Consider the following 12,281-nt stretch of genomic DNA (forward strand, 5'->3'; position numbering starts at 1 on the left):
AGACAGGTCTACAGCACCACATACCACACTTTCATGCTTGCCTGGATACAACTTCCTTGCTCCATTAAACCAACTCACCTGGTGCCAACAAGGAGGAACACATTTCTATTTAACTGATTTTTAAAAGCTTTATTGGTCCAGCAAAACATCAGGAAGGCTGGAAGTGGGGGTGGGTAGCATGATACACAACAATCTTTGTAAATCAATGCACAAATGATTATTTCATTTTGCAGTAAAAAGGGAAGGGTATGGCAACTATAAACAAAGGTGATGTTTGCTTTTTTTTCATTGTTTAGTCCTGGCCCTTTTAGGCATTACTCAAACAAATCTCTTCTCTGCTTTTAGTGCCAGAAAAGTGTTCCTACCCACTACATCTACTGAAACTTCAGTGGCAAGGCTTGGGGATTTTATCTTTTTTGTTGTTTACACCTACTGGTTGAAATGCTTTAATGGATTCATAAGGCAACATTTTCCCATTGCCGCTTTGTGTTTGTATTCCAGGCTGTCCAGCAATAGTAACTTAGGTCTATAGTACCTACTGGGAAAATTTGGCTGAAAGACGGGAGGCAAACTTATTGCAGCTGTTCCCAAGATTTTTGGCAGAAGGGGGAAGATGAAAGCATTGACCCAGGGTCTTCCACATCCCAGAAAAATGTAGGCACTGAACTGCTGCATTGAAGGTGGCACCAGCATGTTTTTAAAAATGAGAGTGATCTCTTTGCATTCTGAGGCACCAACCAACTTTGATATGACTTAGGATCAGCAGCTCTGGTTTCAGTCAAATTAGACTTAATCTTTACTCCACCAAGAGAATCTCTGTCCTTTTTGGTTGGTTAACTTTGTCTTACCTCTGCAGGCTTTTTTTCTTTTTTCTCATTTGCACCTTTTTCACCCTACTAAGGAAGTACCAAATTAGAGAAAGAGATGGAGTGAGCAGGTGAGAGCTCTCACTCATCATGCTCATGAGATTTTCAGTCTGGCTGCGGCTATATGAAGAACAACCCCTCTCAGCCACTGGCAGTTTGAGTGTCTGGCATAAATCAGTCAGGGTTGGGATTCTAGACCAGCGGTGTTCAACCCCTGCCCTGCAGGTCCAGTCCAATCTGCAGGGCTGTATTATCCAGTCCCTGGGCCTGCCTACAGGCCTGGAAATTTGGTGGCAGGGGAGCAGTGGTAATGAATTGCTGCAGCTTCCAGAGCCACAGCAATTACTGTAATTCTGCTGGCACTCCCATGCTGCCAAATTTCCAGTCCCGAGGGAGTGCTATGGCCCAGATCACACCACAGCTGGTTGTGCTGTACAGAGTCAGGCCAGCATGCCAGATTGCACCTGTGGACAGACCCCTGCTGGATCCAGTTGCTATACTGACCCCAACTGCAAGATCCTCATCTGGCCTGAAGGGCTAGAAGGTTGAGCACCATGATTATTGATTATCACTGGCTGTGAAAGTAGGAAGATGTGTTGCCTTGTGAATGACCTAGATACCTGAACAGAGCTTGGGACACCTTTTTGCCAGTTTCCAAATGACATGTGGGGCATAGAGTTCTGCACAAGCCTTTCTACAGCAGGGTGGTAGAAACTGCACTGTAAGGCACCTATGCTGTAGGGCACAATCCTGCACAGGAGAGAAGACAGGCCTGTGGTATTGGGCCTATTTTATATCAGTTTCTAAGGATCTGACTGACTTTATTGCATCGGTTGCAAGGGTTGGCTACAAACAGTTCAATTCACTCCTTGGGTTCCAACAGTGGTTTGTCCCTGGGGTGGCTGGAAGGCCTGAGGGTCTTATTCCTGTTCAGCCATTGCATCTCACAGAGCAGCTTTGGAATCAGAGAGTCACGTATGTGGGGGTGGGGGTGAGCCAGGGTGGGGTCACCAGGGTGCAGTCTACTTTCTCCTCTGGCCACTGGCTGATAGCTGTCATGTAAACATGCTGGTCGTCATCCTCTATGTTCTCATAAACTGGGCCCGTGGTCACCTTGGCTTGGCTGATGCTGCTGGTGCGATGTGGGAATGACTCATCTTCATCATAATGGCGTTGGAATTGGATTGGTTGGGCCCGTAGTCTATAAATAGTGACCACTGCTAGCACCACCAGTACTAGAAGAGTGACGGCGACCCCAATGCCCACCGCAGTGTGGCTGTGTCCGAGTGGGGCATGGATGGGTTGTAGATGGCCTGTGGTGTGCCCTGCTGCACACTGCTGGGGAGCAGGAGCCAAGCACTCCAACAGATGCTCATTTTGGGGGATGACACAAACTCTGTACTCAGTCCCAGCAAGGAGACCATGGAGCTCCACCTCAGGCAGCTCACCTATCACCCGCAGCACCTGCTCGTCCTTGCCCTCCTTGTATCGCACCTCAAACTGGTCATGGTCTCCAGCAAAGGACCAAGCAACTACTAGAGAAGTATCGCTCTTTGGCCTGATGCTGACGCTGGTGATGACGCTGGCCAGGCATGGGTCCCATCTCGCCAGTGGGTAGTTCTGGGAGGTAGTTAAGTGTGTTGTTGTAGTGCCCCTGGTGGTAATAAGGGCTGTAGAGGTAGTGGTGGTAAGTGCGGTGGCAGTCTGTGGAAGAGATGGCACAGTGGCTACGGGTGTATTATTCTTGGCTGGGTTCACGGTTGTGGAGTCTGTGCCAAAAGGGGGGCAAGTCAGTTTCTGTAGCTAGAAAGGGAGGAAAAGAAACCCAGATGAGAAATTTCCTCTCCTATATCAATGCTGCCTTCAAGCAGCACTATCTTCTTGACAGTATGGGCAGAGAGAGATCCTTTACTGACAAGCATGGAACAGCCCAGTCGCTCTGGGTCACAACACCAGACACAAATGGGAGGTTACTTTGTGGGGAGGGTAGGATTTTAGGACCAGAAGTGAAGAGTAGCTGATCCAATTAAAATGGAGGGGGAGAGTGGTGCTGGTCAGATAGCCAGAGATGAAGCCAACTGGAGTATATTCTACTATTAGGCCAGTTCCTCTTATGAAAATTGTCTTTAGCTCTGTTGTTTGCAAGAATGTTAGGGCGACTACATGTCCCTTATTTAAGAATGACTCCATCTCCGGGGTGAGCCCTGACCTGCTTTAGAAAAGCAAGCGTTTTCCACACTATTTTTATAAACTATCCCTTTTGTATCCACTGGTCCCCCAAGGGAACAACCTGCTAGCTGAGCTGGTCAAACTGGCAGGGGAAGTCTGACTAGCTCTGCTGGATCATGGCTGAATGGATGTGGCTCAGCTTCCCACTGAGTTGATCACATGCCAGAGGTCTGCTCTTCCCACTGAGCTTGAGGCCTCTCTCTCAGCTCTCCCACCCCCTCGGCTCTGGCACAGGCTCGCTGCTGGCCCAGCTACCCCTTCCATATGCAGCTGGCTCCTGGCCCAAGTGGACAGACTGCAATGCTGCCCAGTGCCCATCTCCTTTGCACTGCAAGTGAAAGAGACTGAACAGACCTTAGAGGGAGCTAAAGGAAGGGGAGAAAAGATGCCTAGAGTGAATGCGAGAGAAGGAATGGAGGTGGAAGATGTGGGAAGTAGGCAACAGAAAGGGGAGATCTGGACCATCTTGGACACTGTGCCCACGTGAGCTTTTATTTAACAATGGCACCAGGGCTCTACTAGCTTAGCTGTGGTGCAGGAGCCCCTAGTGGAGATGCTTTTTTTTTTTTTCCCTCCCCTGTTTTTTTGCACCGGTCCTAGAAGCACTGAATACTAGGTCAATGCATGGAGTGGATGGAGCAAGCTCCGGTTCCACCACCCAACACCATAAAGAATCTGCTCAATATAGACCTCCGATGGAGGACATATCAGAGAGAATCACCTGCCCTGGGGAACCTGCCTATGTGGTCACGCTGCTTCCCCTGCCAGGTGGAGATGCGTCATATGGAAGAAGAAAGGGTTTTGGGGATAGTGAACTTACCCCACGCCTCTGAATAGACACAAGTTCAGTCAGTGGCATAATTAGGGCAGGGCAAGCAGGCCGTGAACCCCAGGCCCCAACTAGAAGGGGGTGCCAGAATTGTTCCCTCCCCCACTCCCTGGGGATGGGGTTTGGGCAGCAGCAGTAGCCTGGGAAGATAAATCCTTTCTTCACCCACTCCTGCCCCTCCTACCCTCCCATCCCTCTACAGAAGCGGGCATACCCCTAGACCTCCCCCACGCCCAGGGTGCTCACTGAGCTTGCTAGACCTTTGAGCTCAGCTAGCTAGATCAACATGGGGGAGTTTGGTAGCATAGCTGCACTGGGCACAGAACATGACCTCTTCATGCCCTGAGCCTACACGGTAGCGCCTTCAAAACTTCACAGTATTGAGCCCGCCATAAACCACAGCCTGCCGTTCTCTGCCCAGGGCCCTGGAATCCAGGATCTCCCAAAATGGAGAATGACCTTTGACCTCTTCACCCACACCCCAACCCAACAAAGAGCTGTTCCTTACAAGAGTTAGGAAGGGAAGTGGAAAAGAGCAGAAGGAGAAAGGAAGGAAACTGAGCCAGAAGCACAGAAAATAGTAGGCTACTACCTCTCTTATTCCTCCTCACCAGCTGCCAAACCTGCCATGGAGGCATCCTCCTGACCTGCAATACACTTACTCCCTCCAAACTCTGAAAGATTAAGCCCAACTGTTCTTAATACCCCATGGCCCTTCTTTCCTTGCTGCTCCCTCCCCACACTTTGTACAAAAGGTTAATGTTAAATCATATTCTCTAAAAGCTTTACATTTAGGCAGACTGTGGGGTAGACTGTCCCCCTAGCAGCTGACTCACAAAGAATACAGCTCAAACCTGGAAAGATCTTCATTCCTGGGGAATGGGCTGGTAGAAACCAAAAGGCCAAATTTAAGCTTTTCAGGGGCTGGGGCACAGATGGTAGAGGGTCAATATTCAGGAAGTGGAAGCTATCAGCTCATAAGATCCAGCCTGCAATATATTTGTTACATCTGTCTCCTCCAATTTAAGGTATTGTTGCCTTGAAAAATAGCCCCCTTCCCACTGCCACCAGGCCTTGAAGTGAAAGAGAGGAAAAACTTGGCTTGAAGGCCAAAGACCAGCCAGCCTGTGAACACCAAGTACTTACTTCTAAATCCACGAGGAGCTGTCCCTGCAGCACCGTCGGAGAGCTGCATTCAACAGGGCTGCGATCCTGTTGGGTCACCTTCTTCTGCCAGGTCCGAAGCCAGATCAAGCTGCAGTCACAGCACCACTTGTTCTCAGTCAGATACAGAGTGGAGAGAGACCTCATGGAGGCCAGAGACGGGAGCGACTCCAGGCTGTTGTTTCGCAGGCTCAGCACCTCCAGCCTGTGCAGCCTGGTGAAGGCCAGTGCAGTGATCTTCTCCAAGGAGAGGCTGTCTAGAAACAGCTGGTTCAGCGAGCGGAGCCGCCTCCCAAAGGAGAGCGATGTCAGCTTTCGGATGGGGTTCCCACTCAGCTGCAGTATGGAAAGCGTGATGGAGGTGCGGATGACTGTGGGCACGCTCTCCAGCTGGTTCTGGTCAAGGCGGAGCGTCCGCAGGCTGCGTGGGAGGATGCGGACTGACACATTGGAGATACGGTTAGCAGTTAGGTAGAGCCGACGGAGCTGTGAGAGACCACCAAGGGCTTGGTCAGAGAGCTCTACTAGTAGGTTGTTGCTCAGGTCCAGGACACTAAGCTGCTTCAAGGAGGAGAACACTCCTGAAAGAGAGAGAGAGAGAGAAACAGTGAGAAAGCGAGGAGTGGGGTGGGGGTGCTGCTGCAGCTGAAATCCTATCCCAAACTATTCTGTGTTCAAACAATCTGTGATCAGGATGCCCCTTGGTCTCTGTCAGCCCTGAGTTCCCCTCTCTCATTTTTCTTGGTTAGGATAACCCGTATCATGTATGTGCAGGAGGCCTGGTGGCAGCCCTATCTATTCAGAAGCACTGGGGCTTTTGGAGACCCAACGTTTGGACCAGGGATGAGAGGGTAAGAGATGCAGGGCTAGCCATTCTCATTCTTCCTGTAGCCAACCCTTACTGATTCTGGTGACCTCTCCATCTGGAGATACCTGGCGGGAGGTAGGTGATCTGGTTGTGCTGCAGGTGGAGGAAGATCAGGTTTGTCATGTTCACAAAGACATCCTGTGGGAGCTGCTCAAGGAGGTTGTTGTCCAGGTGAAGGTGGTACAGGTTCCTGACACCCTTAAAAGCCCCCGATGCCACCTGGAGGATATGACTGCTGCCCAGGTAAAGGCTGGTGATCTCAGGAAGATCCGGGAAGAAGCCTGATGACAAGATACCGAAACTGTTGTGCTGCAGGTCAAGCTCCACCGTGTTATTGGCAATGCCAATGGGGAGAGCTGAGAGGCTGGCATTGGCACACTGGACCAACCGCTGCAACCAGGAGCAGGAGCAATTCACGGGGCACAGAGTGTCATCCGGGGAGGGTGCGATGGCTGTGATCGGAGTCCACAGCAGTGGCAGAGTGAAGACTGTGATCCAGAGCCCCGACATGGTGCCCTTGCCTGTTGTATAAAGCAGGCAGTGAAATAGCAGGATGCATGTTGCAGAAAGACTTGTGAATAGCAAAGGCCCACTATGATTGTCTCCCCATCCCAGCCTCATTATATTGTTCAGGACTCTGCCCAGAACATGTCTGTATCACCCATTGCTAAACTCAGCACTGGCTAGATTCTCCTTTCTACAGTGAGGGGGTTGCAGCTGCTAGGGATCTTTCAGCTAGGTTTGGGGGTCTCTCCAAAACGGTTCTTGTGGTCAGACTGCTAGGGATCTCTTGCCTATGGCTAGGTTTGGAGCAGCTGAAGCAGCCTGGCCTGAGTTGGGTTTCAGGCTAGGGCTCAGGTCAGTGTTAGAGAATGGGCAAAGTCTCAGGCTGTGTTTATGGTTGGACCTCATAGGGTTCCTTGAGCTAAGTTGATGGCACAGGTAGGTAGCGTTTTCAGGCTAGTGCTAGGCAGGGTGGATCCTAGGGCTCCCCCAGCTAGGTTTGGGATGTGGGGAGTTTCCCAGTGGAAAGGGTAGGCTCAGGGATGGCCACATTCCTTTTGCTAAAGTGGGAATTGTAGCAGCCAAGGAGCTTGCTCTGGGGTCTACTGCTCAGCACACCTCCTTGGAAATTAGGGCAGTTGACACCCTGCCCTCTGGCCTCCAAACTAAGTCAGTCTTGGCAGCCACCTGATCAGTTTTTTTTCCCACCCTTTTGCATTCGTGACCTTGCAACACATGTCCAGGTTTGTCATCTTGCACCCTTTGGGCTGTTGTTTTGCCTGTGTTATGGGAGCGTTATTGTCATTTTGTATTTTCCCCTGGTCCAATCCTGGAGCCGCCTTCAGCATATGTCACTGACCTGCCCTGGCTTCCCCTCCCATCATCAACTAGTTTAGCTCATTGAGAGCTAGGAGAGGACAAAGTCCCCAGACCAGATGAAGGCTGGCTAATACAAGGTGCACGTGGAAGTGTGGAAGGAATTGCAATAAGCAGATCGTATCGGCCTGTCCAGTCCAATAGCCTGCTCCCAGCAGTAGCCAGTACCAGATGTCTCAAATGCCACAGGCTAATGACACCCATATTGCTCCATGTCCAGAGCTGCAGAAACTTGGTCTTAAACATATTGGATGACATCTGGTCCCTTAGCCTCTCTGGCATGTGGCAGGTGTAGACTTGATCGCTACTTTTCTTTTTCCAGAGGAGTGCTGGTATCTGAATTAATTACTACCCCAGCACAAGGAAGGTCCAGTCAGTCTCCCTGAGCCCTCCAGCGAGATGCAGCCTCATTAGGAAGGAGTCTGAAGTTTCATGCTGCTCTCGCAGGCTTGGAGCACTGCTGAGGCCAGCCGGGGGCCCAGATTGAGTGCTCCACACATCTGCTAAAGCAAAAGTCTTTTTGTTGCTAATATGGAAAGGCTTCTGGAGTTTAAAAGGGGCTTGAATATTCACCAGACCTTGAGCAATTGATTCGTAACAGTTCAGACCAATACACTGCACCCTGCCAGTGCAATGTGATATAACCAGGAGAAAAAGGTTTGTAGTAAACCAGACTGGCCAGTGGGTGGGGTAGCTTTTCCTTCACTTCTCTCCATTATTTTATTTTCTTCCTCTGCCCTGTTCAGCCTGCACCTCCTAGCCCTCTGCCTCTGTCTCTTGAATCCCCTCATCCCCTACACTGGATCCCCACTCAGCTGCTATAAATCAACCATTCTTCATGACTTTACACTAGCAGAAGACCCAGCCTGGGTCATCTCCCTGCCTACTTCAGTTTCCTTCCTTCCTGTTACATCCCTGACCCATCGCTGCAGTCTCTCATGCCCTCTTCTCCTTCTGCCAACAGGTCACTCTCCCTCACAAGCTCCTGAATGGAGGTTGGGTTGTTTAGCCTGAAGCAGATGGAGGGGACAGGAACGGCTGAGGGCCTGGGCTTCCTCCTTTTGTTCACTCGTGACAAAATAGGCCCCTTGGAAAACACTGACTTGGCAATCTGGCTAGCAGGAAATGAAGACCTGGTGTCCTGCTCTCTCCCCCTAGTACAATCTTCTCTTGTTTAATGGATGGCTGTGGTCAGGAAAGTGACTGTTGTAAAATGGCTCCATCTTGCTTCAGCATAACTTCTCCAGAGACCCTCTGCTCAGTTTGCTAACAGAGCCCCTGTGCTGCTTCCAAGGACCTCATGAAGCCAGTGCCCCTCTGGCAGGGGGGTGGCTCCCCACACTGCCAGCTGGCTCACGCCTACCTGAATTGCTCTCTGGCAGGCTTGACTGGTAAGCAGAGCAGCTCTCGGAGCCCAGTGGACTGTCTGCCGGGCTGGCAGGTAGGACGGTCAGGTAGGACAGTCATCATCACAAGAGTTGTGACTCATGTGGACTGGATCTAGGGGCTGCTATGAGAGGGAATACACAGGAAATCCCAAGATGAAGGCCCCGATAAAACCTGACTCTCTGCTCCTTACAGGCTTTGTTGAATCAACAAAAAATAACCAAATGTCTGCAGACCTCATCCCCTCTGAAGTGCTCTCCCCACTACTGCCTTGGGGGCAGCAGCACTTGGACTTTGCTTCCTGAGCTGAATAGACATCGGCGCAGTAGGGCTGCCAGCACAGATAACCCAAACAGGTTCCTCCATTTGGCTGATAATGCTCCCATGCCAGATCCTGCTTCCAGAGAAATCTGGAGCCACTCTACAGATGCTGAAGAGTCACTCTGGACCCCGTCAGCACCACTGGGAGATGGATCCAACCCACCACGTTCACCGCACTCAGCCTCCAGAGCCAGGACTGCGGTGATTCGTAACAGTGGAAACAACCACTGCAGCTGCTCCTCCTGCATCCCAGAGGGAGGTCAGGGACACTTGGGTGCCTTGGGTAAAGAGGAGGACAGGGGGAGACCTGATCCCCCACCCTTCGCTGTATCAGAGGGGAAGCCACAGCTCTCCTCCTCAGCTGATGCAGGGGCATGTCCCCCTCTTGCTGCAGTCTGCATAGCCTCTGCATAACTCCACCCTCTCCCAAGGACTTGGCTGCTCTGCTCCTTCTGCCACATGGAAATGTCTTAGTAACAGAAGGTGGGCAGAGGTGGCGCTAATGAAAAGGCCCCTGTTCAGCCAGGCTCAAAGCAAGCAAACAAGTGTGTGGGCCAGGGCAGGAGGCATCTGGTTAGTTTCTTCTGCTCAGTCATGGAGCTGGTCCATGTGAGATGAGCTGGGGCTACTCTGGCTCAGACTTTGGGGCATGGGTGAGGGAGTAGGGGAAAAGAAATACAGCCTGATGTTTCCCTCCTTGATCCTGCTTGATGCTCCCCTGGAAGAGGAGGCCATCTGGGGCATGCAGCCAGAGAGGTGGAAAAGGCAGATGCAAAGCAGAGAAGCATCCACTCACCAGTCAATTTGCTGCCCTCAGGTGTCCCCCTTCTGCTTCCAGCCAGTTCTAAGCCTCCAGCTCCCCGTGTCCCCCCCGCTCTCCTGCCCTAGGATCTCACCCATCCAGATACAAATCTCTGCACTGTCTACCCTGGGCATCTCCCTCTCCATTTCCTGGGCGTCTCCCTCTTTCCCTGGCCTCCACCTCTCTTGAGCATGGCTCTCTCCCACCAAGTCTCCCTCCCTTGTGGCCCTGGTGTGCTCCTGTTTTGTCTCCAACACAGAAGTCTTATCCTGCAGCTCCTCTACATGGGAAACTCTCCATAACCCACAAGACTAGGCCCAGACTGTAGGTATAGGTGGGTCCTGCTCACTGGTTCCTCGCAGCTTTCCCCTCTTGTTACTGCAAGCTCTTTGAGGCAGAGATAGTATTTTCTCCTATGAAGCTTCAGGCTCATCCATGGCTGATTGACAGCAACAGCAGGACCTGGGGATTCATGTTCCTGCCTTACCTCAACTGACAACAACTTCACTCATTTGAAATATTTGCAGTTCATTTTCACCATTTCCTTCAATCACCGACCAAAGCAAAACCTGTTTCCAGCAGGCGGCTTCAGTTGTGCAGTAATTCCCCTTTCCACCTGTCCTGCCTTTACTGAGCTTTCCCACACCTGCACTGACATCAGAAGGGCCACCTCTCGCTGGACCTTCACCTCCTCTCCTTACCTTGTCTTGAAAGTTGTCCTGGTTGTGGGGTACGTGCTGATCCAATGCTTTAGCTCTTCTCCAAGCGCCCCATCTGGTGCTGCAGCCAGCACAGCCACTGCTGTGGTGATTCTTCCCCCTTTCAGCTCAAATACATCCCACAGCCCAGATGAAGGAAGCAGTGTCAGGACGTGAGTTGCTTCCTCCAATTGTTCGCAGTGAAAAAGGATACAGATGAGCTGGAGAAAGTAGAGACAACAGAAAAAGAAGGAAAGACAGACAAAATTTGACACAAAAAGTTTCAAACACCTGATGTCCAGTCTAGCCCTCCTCTCTCCTGCTGCCTTGCTTGCTAGAGAAAATAAACCACGCTTGAAAACAATGTCCTGCCCTTGAACCAGGCCAAGCCATCATGCTGGCCAGGCTGTGCAAACCATTCCAGCTGGGTTCAATGCCAGATTCAAGAAGTGTGCTCAGGATCTGTTCTCATTGCCCAAGCCACCCTCTCTTCTCGGCTGCATGTCTCGCTACTATCCCCCAGGCCTTTTGTGCCTCGCAACTGGGAAAAGGCAATCAGGACTTGCAGTAAAGATGATCTCTTTTATTAGACCAACAAGATTTTTGCAAAAAAAAGTTTTTTAATTGCAAGCTTTTGGGCATAAACACCATCAGGCATTGGAGAAAAGATTGTAAAAGTTCTCCTGGGTAGAAATGAAAGTTCATGGAAGGCACTTGAGGGGGAGCAGCCCAGCAAGGGCACATTACAACTCTGCACTGTCTCTGAGATTGAACTGAAACAGAAGTGAACAGACATTTACCTTTGATTCAGGAAATGCAGCCACATGCCTGCAAGTGGCTCAGGCGAGAAGCAGGAGGCGCTAGAACACAGCTCTCTGGATGTGTGTTCACATCTCTTCCTGCTGCCCCCCAGTTCTCTGGGATTTGCAGTCCAGAATTACAGCAACAGGACTCTGCAAGGTTGCTCATTCTACCTCCCCATCTGTCTCTGCACTCACTGCCAGGTGTATTCTAGAGGTACAAGCACCTTGACTATCACACCTCACACCCTTAATATGCCTCGACCCCCAGCAGTCTCAGAGACTGGAGCTCCTGGTGTGTGTGTGTTTCCCCCATCCCTCCCTGGGACTAGAAATTTGGACTATTTGGTCTATAGAGTAATTGAAGTTGTGTGAGGAGCTCTCTCTTGCTGGGAGTTTGTCTGAGCCTGGCCAGACACAAGACACACGTTTGCTGAGGCTTGCCATAAACGGCAGGATCCAGCCTCCTGTCATGCCCCCACTGGAGGTGAGTTGGGCTGTCTTAGGGCCACTGAGCAAGCCAAAGCTTTCCCCTCAGGTTCCAACTTGCGCTGTACAACCTGAGCCATGGCATGAAGTCAGACTGGATGTGAACTCATGCAGCAATGCATTGGTATCTGGGGCAGCTGATGTTTTGTCATTCATCTTGACAGCGTAGAGACCAATCCCTGAGGGTGCTCTTTCAGGTGGTAGCCCTATTAACAGTGGTAGTGCAGATCAAAGCACCTGGGAGGAAAGACAATCACTTTACAAGGACTTGGGTAATCTACAGTGAGCAGTTTCACAGCTGGGCATCACAGGGGTGGACCTTGGGAGTGCGTTAGTTATTCTTTCCAATCTGACATCTGTTTAGCTGACCAGCTTGGTTTGCTCCCTGTTTGCATGAGTCAAGCTTGGCATTGTAGAAGACATAACACATATCTCCTTTCTCCTGTCCT

At 50.9% G+C, this 12,281-nt stretch overlaps 1 protein-coding gene across 2 annotated transcripts; it reads right to left on the reverse strand.

The window, feature by feature from the left end:
• Positions 1 to 114: 114 nt before the first annotated feature.
• On the reverse strand, positions 115 to 11,173 carry LOC149866113 (uncharacterized). Of its 2 annotated transcripts, XM_090042949.1 has the most exons (5): positions 10,547 to 11,173; positions 8,700 to 8,846; positions 6,022 to 6,477; positions 5,071 to 5,669; positions 115 to 2,669 (listed from the first exon to the last, which is right to left on the reverse strand). In XM_090042949.1, exons 3-5 carry the CDS (start codon positions 6,464 to 6,466, stop codon positions 1,830 to 1,832), a joined length of 1,884 nt encoding a protein of 627 aa, XP_089899075.1. In that variant the 5' UTR covers positions 6,467 to 6,477; positions 8,700 to 8,846; positions 10,547 to 11,173; the 3' UTR covers positions 115 to 1,829. The 2 variants fall into 2 exon arrangements, with proteins under 2 accessions (XP_089899075.1, XP_089899074.1); XM_090042948.1 differs by lacking the exon at positions 8,700 to 8,846.
• Between the last annotated feature and the right edge of the window lie 1,108 nt (positions 11,174 to 12,281).

The sequence above is a fragment of the Crocodylus siamensis genome, chromosome 4, assembly GCF_052110815.1.
Source record: "Crocodylus siamensis isolate JL-2025a chromosome 4, ASM5211081v1, whole genome shotgun sequence".
NCBI classification, from domain to species: Eukaryota; Metazoa; Chordata; order Crocodylia; family Crocodylidae; genus Crocodylus; species Crocodylus siamensis.

Coding starts and splice junctions, on each gene's coding strand:
- LOC149866113 (XM_090042948.1), bottom strand. CDS start 6,466: ATGTCGGGGCTCTGGATCACAGTCTTCACTCTGCCACTGCTGTGGACT. Junction 5,670..6,021: donor GATCACCTACCTCCCGCCAG/GTATCTCCAGAT, acceptor TCTCTCTTTCAG/GAGTGTTCTCCTCCTTGAAG. Junction 2,670..5,070: donor AGCTCCTCGTGGATTTAGAA/GTAAGTACTTGG, acceptor CTCCCTTTCTAG/CTACAGAAACTGACTTGCCC.